The sequence below is a fragment of the Narcine bancroftii genome, chromosome 5 (genome assembly GCF_036971445.1).
Source record: "Narcine bancroftii isolate sNarBan1 chromosome 5, sNarBan1.hap1, whole genome shotgun sequence".
Taxonomy (NCBI): domain Eukaryota; kingdom Metazoa; phylum Chordata; class Chondrichthyes; order Torpediniformes; family Narcinidae; genus Narcine; species Narcine bancroftii.
In genome coordinates, this window is record NC_091473.1 from 12,986,273 (window position 1) to 12,993,831 (window position 7,559).

A 7,559-nucleotide genomic window follows, 5' to 3' on the forward strand; every position below is an offset into this window, starting at 1 on the left:
ATACAGATTGATCTGGTCTCTCAGAATTTTTCTTATAACTTTCCCATCACTAACATTAGAGTCATGGGCCTGACATATACCCATCCTTCCCCTATTGTATAAAATTACCATATATATTCTTGAAATCTATTACAGTACTTTACTCTTCAGTTTACTGCACCTTCAAGTTTTGTGTTATCTGTATGTCTTTTATGCAGTGTAATTGTACCTACACTTCCTCTGGCAGTTTGTTTCACATACCTATGCCTTCTGTGTGAATAAGTTCCCCATCTGGACCCTTTTAAATATTTTTTCTCTTATGTTATGTCCATCTCCTCTCACTTTCACTCCCCTCCTGCTGAAAAAACTACAGGTATACCCCACTTTACGAAACTACAGAACTTTTTGTAAGCCGAAATGGTGTAAAGCGAACAAGCAATTATCACTGATTTCTTTGGGATTTTTTTCTTTTTAAAATATTTTTATTGAGTTTAATATATACATTTGCATACAAATTTCAATGAGATATATAACCAGCCATCTCATATACATGTAAAAAAAAATCAGAAAGAATAATAGCATTAGTTGCCTATTCATATGAAAAACAAAGCAATTAATATATTCTTAATGTACACAATTAAACCCATTTACCAAATTATTTGGGTTTAAAAAAAAAGAAACCTATTGTGATGGGTTATATTATATTTTATATTATATATAAATATGTCTTTAAAAGAGATAGATTGTGAGGGGTTTTGAAGATGGGTTGTGAGTTCTGAGTTCAGCCTGGTGAAAAAAAACCCTTGTGATCCTTACAAGAGGAAATGACTAGCTAGAGTGTTTCTCCTGAAATAAGGGAAACAAGAGGAACTCTGTGGTGACCTGGAAGAAGAGGTTATCATTTGGAAAACCCAAGATGGGGCAAGTTTCTTTGGCAAGATACTGAAGTACTGATCGTGGGAAATCAGTTTCTGTGTGTGTCCAGCGAGCAACAAATCTCTCTCTAAAACCAACTAGAACCTTCCTGAGTGGTAACCATTTATCTTTTCACTACAGCCTGGTGAAAATTCATAAATGTTAAATTCTGTGCACAGTATAAGAATTGCCTGACTTGGAGGAGTAAGGAGTGAGATTGGACTGTGAATCAAAGAACTTTCCTGAACATATACACATTACATACACGTGTGCTTAGAATTAGAAGGGGGTTAAGTTGGTAGTAATAAGTTAAAGTTTGATCCTGTTTTTATGTTTAAAGAAAATTTAAGTAGCCATTTATCTTGGTGAATTTCTATTGCTGTTGGGTTTTGAGGTCCTCTGGGCCCGTAACACTATAAAACTAATCTACCCCCTCCCTCTCATTAAGGTTACCATTAGTTATACAAAAGGAAGTTTGGAATCAGATAGCGACCTCCTGGAATTCAGGACTCTTCAGAGTTCTTAATTCTTACAATCATAATATTCAATTTTTGAGTGTTCCCAGACCCCCCCAATAAAGTACCAAATAACACATAAAAAACTAAAATAACACTAATATTTTTTAAAAGCAGGAATAATATGATAAATACATAACCTATAAAGTAGAAATAATAGTACAGTGTCGTTCGGCTGAGTCTTTGGATGTTTGGGGTGGTGGGAGGGTACAGGAGACTGGGTTCTATTAACATCTCATCCTAGTTCCCAGGGAAGAAGCTGCATGGGGTGCGCACGCAGCCTCTCTAACAGCTCGGTGTTTTCAACAATGTTTTTGTAAAAGCAAAAATCCTTTTGTAAAAGCGAACACAAATTTCTTCGTAAAAGTGAATTTGTGTAAAGTGAGTATTCGTCAAGCGGGGTATACCTGCATTACTATTTATCTGATCTCTCCCTCATAAACCTCTACCAGGTTACCCCTCCCTCATCTCGTGCTACAGGAAAAAAGGCTCCAGCCTAAATTGTCAAGCTAGTTAGCCCTGGTAACATCCTTCTGAATCTTTTCTCCACTCTTTCCAGTTTAATTCTTGAGGAAGATGATCCAAACACAATACTCCAAGTGTGGTCTCACCAACATCCTGTGCAACTGGAACATGACCTGAACTCAGTCAGTGAAGGCAAGGGTTCCAAATCCCTTTTTGGCCAGAGAAATACAAAAACTGAAGGTGCTGGAATGTCCAGCTGACCAAGCAGCATCCTCGGGTAACGTTAGCGTTTCGGGTTGGCACTCTATCGGTCCTAAAGTAGGAAGAGGCGACATCAAATGTATGGAGGGGAGACTTTGCGATGTATTTAATAATGTTACATTCAGGTATGTTTCGCGAGGGTAAGTCTGACTGTGTGTTTGCACGTTTTGGTAGCGAGGACCCGGTTTCGTCGGGATGTCCTTCTACAACCAGATGATAAGCAGCGGCTCAGAGGAGGTAGGGGTGGAGAGCACTTGGGAAAGGTTAGAGAAATAATAATTAAAGAAGAAAGTAGAACAGATAGAAACAGGAATCAGGTGTGGTGGTGTTGGGGGGGGGGCACGACCTAAATTTGGAATAATGACTGTTCTTACGGCTGTCGAGGAGGGTCTTCTCCATCACTAAGGGAGAACAGTTCCCAGATTGTTGTAATTTGATTTCCCCCCCCCCCCCCCCAGTTCCTTCAGTCATTAGTGTTACCTCATCAAAACACCCACGGAACATGCACATCAAACTGCCTTTCCCTCACTAAAAATCGAATCCACGCGGCTCCTTTCCAGCCAGGTCGCAGGCCGTCGCCACTCACTGGAAGCCCCGCCGGCATCGGCTGAGAGGGGGATGACGTCGACCAAAGTTGTGCGCTTGGAGGAGCACCACATTTGCCCGTCCCGCATGAGGTACGCAGGAAGCAGTGACCTGGAGCTCAGAGAGGGGTGGGTGAGTGAGTGGGGAGGGGGGGGGGGTAGGGGAAGCGGCGCGCATTGGAGAGGGGCGGGGGGGGGGGGGGGGGGGAAAGAATTCCTCGGACAATATGGCGGCGGGGAATCTAAGACCGTGAGCGATAGTTGCGCAAGCACTTGAGTGCCGGCCTGGGCGGCGGCGATTTGCCTTTGATCTGGGGACCTGCTTGGGCGGCTTTGGCCGCTTGGCGGTGGCCGGCCTGGTGGTGGTGGGGGTGGAGAGTCTGGAGGCCTAGCGCGGGCGCGGGCTGAGGAGAAACTCGAGAGTGGGCGGGAGGAGGAGGAGGCGGCGGCGAGGGCGGGCGATGAAGAGACAGAGTGAGCGAGATTCGAGCCCAGGCTCGGCCCCCGGGAGTGGGCCCGGCGGCAGGTCGGCCAAGCGGGCACGGGAGCGAGAACGGGAGAGCAGGGGCGGGCGGGAGGAGTGTGACGGGGGCCGGGCCGGGGGAGGAGGCAACTATCACAAGGCCGCACTAAGCACCAAACACCCAGGCCGCAGTAGAAGTCGGAGCCGGGACAGGCCAGCTGGAGGGGGAGGAGCAGCAGGAGAAAAATCCAATAGCAATAGCCGTAGGGAGGAGAGAGGGGACCACCATCATCACCACCATCACCACGAACCAGCCAGGTTGCCTTCTGCCAGGGCCAGTTCGGCACAGAAAAGTAAAAGTGATAATAGCAGGCCAGCTGGCCTGGAGTACAAGACCTTGGTGGTCAGCAGCCTGGGCTCACAGCTGACAGACGAGGCAGTGGAGGATGGCCTCTTCCACGAGTTCAAAAAGTTTGGGGAGGTGAGTGTCAATGCCACCCACACGCCCGAGGGGGGCCGACTGGCGTACGTGCATTTTCGGCACCACGAGGATGCCAAGGAGGCGAGGCATGCCAAGGGCCGGCTGGTGCTCTATGATCGGCCCCTTAAAATTGAGCCCGTATACCCCAAGAGGAGGAGCTGCACTCCGCCAGAGGTGAATTACGTTCCCATCCACACTGGATATCAATACCGGCAACGTTCTTTGTCACCTGGGGCATGTGCCCTCAGAGATCAGAGGACAAGACATGCCAATTATCCCATTGAGGTGGTACCGCTGCCTAGGGAGCGTGAGCGGTCATTAGATTATTATGGGTTATTTGATGAGCGTGGACGTGCTTACAGCTATCCGGTGCAGGAAGACGATCTGATGCCTGAGGATGACAAGCGAGCCACCAGGAATTTGTTCATCGGCAACTTGGACCACAACATTTCAGAGAGCGACTTGAGGCGTGCTTTTGAGAAGTATGGCATCATTGAAGAAGTAGTCATTAAGCGGCCACCCAGAGGGCAAGGAGGCGCATACGGGTTCTTAAAGTTTCAGAATTTGGACATGGCGCACCGGGCCAAGGTGGCCATGTCAGGCCGTGTTATCGGCAGGAACCACGTTAAAATTGGATATGGCAAAGCCAACCCAACGACTCGCTTATGGGTGGGCGGTTTAGGTCCTCTGACCTCATTGGCTGCTCTCGCCCGGGAATTTGATCGTTTTGGTAGTATTCGCACCATTGACTATGTTAAAGGCGACAGCTTTGCTTACATACAGTATGAGAGTTTGGATGCTGCCCAGGCTGCCTGTGCCCAGATGCGGGGCTTTCCCTTGGGTGGTCCTGATCGTCGGCTGAGGGTCGATTTTGCCAAGGTAGAGGACACTCGCTACCAGCAGCCATACCCCCAGGTGCCACTGCCCATGCATTATGAGTTGCTGCAGGATGGGTACAGCCGGAGCCTGGAGCGGGAGGCCCGGGCCCGCGACCGGACCTCACCCCTAGCCCTGTACCATGAGCGAGACAGGAACTTTTCCGACGGCGACTGGAGTGGCCCAACCAAGGCCCTGGATCGTCGCAACAATGCTGATGGATATAGTGCCTCTGTCCGCAGTCACAGCAGAGATCGCTGGACAAGTGAGCGGGAGAACGACCGAAACGCTGCAGCTGCCAAACCGTGGGAGGAGCGGCGGAAGCGCCGGAGCCTCTCCAATGATCGTGTTCGACCTGTCCATTCACCCTATGAGGAACGGATGAGAACCAAGCCTCGGGGCTCATTGGAACAAAGCCCAGACAAGAGGAGCAGGGACAACAGGGCGACAGATGGTGTGCCTGACAAGGAGCAGACTACTGCTGTTGCCCTAGAGGACTGTCGCCCTCCCCTTGAGGATAAAATACTTCCAGATTTCCACGAACTAGTGCAGCTCAGAAAGAAAGACAGTGAGCGCAACCATAGAACTATTGAGGTTGATTCTAACACTAAAGCCAGTGTTGAGGCTCCAAAAATTGAGACCAAGAAGCCAGCCAATTTGTTGGAGTTTGCCCAGGCTCTATCATTGGCCTGGAATGGCGTGCTTGTACTCAAAAACAGTTGCTTTCCAACGAACATGTTCACATTAGAGGGTGACTCTGCCATCACCCTTGCCCTCTTAAAGGACTCTGCAACAGGTGCCAAGGTGTCTCAGCTGAAGATCGCACAGCGTCTCCGTCTTGACCAACCCAAGTTGGACGAGATGACCCGTCGCATTAAACAGGGCAGCCCTGATGGCTATGCAGTGCTGCTTGCTGTGCAAGCTCCCCAGGCTGGTGAATGTGCTGATGGGGCAGTGGCAGTCGAACTTGGCCTCCAGCAGCGTCTCCTGCGGAATCTGGTTTCGTACTTGAAGCAGAAGCAGGCAGCAGGGGTGATCAGCTTGCCTATCGGTGGGGTGAAGGACAAGGACAACACTGGCATGCTGTATGCCTTCCCACCTTGCGTCTTCTCCCAGCAGTTCCTGCAGACGGCTATGAGGACATTGGGGAAAGTGGATGAAGAGCATTTGATTGTAGTAATAGTACGGGACTCAGTCTGAGAGAACAACAGTTTCACTGATTGTCATCTTGATACAAATGTAATTCCTTTTGTTGGGAACAATAATTTGCTAAACCAAACAAATAATGTGTATCTGCACCTGAATTTTTGGTTGTCTAATTCTGTAGTCTGTTTTTACTATTTACCATATCTTTTTATTCCTTCCAAGTGGAATTTTAGGCTGAACTTTGACTTTTCATTTGTTTTTTTTAAATTGGCTGTATGAAAAAAGTTCTGAATTGTCATAAAGCTGCGTCTAACGTCTTTTTAATTCCGTTCTGTCCTTGCCTTTTCTTTCATGCTGAGACAGTTAAATATGCAAATTATGATGATTATGAATGTTTCACAGAGATCTGAAGACACCTTTGGTTTTCATTCTAGAAGTTGATAGGCACTAGAAAATATATAAAAAATGTGAATTTGATGTATTTTTCCCCATGAATCTTTAGTAAGGAATTGGTATGTAAGCTCAGTGAATTCATGGCTCCTAAATACTTAAATTTTTCACAAACCTTAGATTTGGATTCTCTTAGAATTTGTAACTGATTATTTTAACTTTTCTAATTGCTCAGATTTTTCAGCAACTACTTTTCAATTTCTGTCTAATTATTAACTCACCTGATCCCTCTCAACTCTTCCTCTATGACCTTGTTTCCCCAATACATAGTTTTCCTTCCCACATGAAAACGATGCACTCATCATCTGAGCTTCAGCGTTCACTCTACATGTGCATTCTACCTTTGGCTTTAGGACTCTTATGTACACTATTGAGATTTTCAGTCTGCCCACTTTTTTCTATGTATATCCCACTCTCCCCTCTCCCCCTCCCTCCCCATCCCTCTCTTCCCCCCTCATTTTTTTGCTTATCAAGAATCTACCTCTGCTCCCACTGCTCTTTTGTGGAAGAGAATTCCAAAGTAATCTTTTGAAAAGAATACTTCTGAATTTTCAACAGCACCTCTAGTTTTAGCTTTAACCACAATCAAAAACATCCTCACCAGTCCCAGACCAAACATGTCATGTCCCCTTTCATTTTTCTAAAGAGCATCTGTCCAGACCATTGTGCACACACTAAAACACAATACACAGTACATAATAATAACATAAATATTCAAAATAAATTTATACACACACACACACACCATTTGGGATGATTTTCAAGGTTACGAGATGCTGTTCATCAGTCTCACAGCCTGTGGGAAGAAGCTATTCCCAGCCTAGCTGTCCTGATTTTGATGCATCTGGTACTTGTGCCTAGCATGTCCATTCTTTCCTCGAAAGACAATCTGCCTATTGATGTTATTAATATGGTAAACCTCTGAACTACTTTTGTCCCCTCTTGGATAAGACCAATATTGTAAAACAGTATTTTTGATGTGGTCTCATTGACCCTGTATACATGAGGCACAACCATTTCTGCTGGCAAAAGAGAATTGCATGTGTTAAATTCCCTAATTAATGGTGTGTCACCCTTTTAAATTGTACACAAAAGGCACCTGGATGCCTCTGCCTCTCGAACTGTCAGGCTGCAATCTTTTTGTTTGTCTTAACCAAGTTGACATGTTCATGTATGCTGCTATCCTGTCAACTCATCCTCGATAAGTAAAAGGCAAAAACTCAAGAGTTCACATGTTGACTGATGAAACTGGAATGTTTATGCTGCTGCAAGGGTGATTCATACCCAACAGAGTTTCCTTTATCCTGAGTGAACTAACTCGTGTTGGATTCCAGCCCCTTGAACAAGGGGTAATTATGTCTGTGTGGGCCACAACGAAGGACACATGCACACCAGCAAAAGGCCATTTTCAGGTACCAACTGTC

The 7,559-nt window shown here is 46.3% G+C and overlaps 1 protein-coding gene across 1 annotated transcript; it reads left to right on the forward strand.

Moving 5' to 3' along the window:
- The first annotated feature begins 2,933 nt into the window (after positions 1 to 2,933).
- Positions 2,934 to 6,012, forward strand: rbm15b (RNA binding motif protein 15B). Its single transcript, XM_069936801.1, has one exon. The coding sequence runs from the start codon at positions 3,181 to 3,183 to the stop codon at positions 5,737 to 5,739; it is 2,559 nt and encodes an 852-aa protein (XP_069792902.1). The 5' UTR covers positions 2,934 to 3,180; the 3' UTR covers positions 5,740 to 6,012.
- The last annotated feature ends 1,547 nt before the right edge of the window (positions 6,013 to 7,559 follow it).

Coding starts and splice junctions, on each gene's coding strand:
- rbm15b (XM_069936801.1), top strand. CDS start 3,181: ATGAAGAGACAGAGTGAGCGAGATTCGAGCCCAGGCTCGGCCCCCGGG.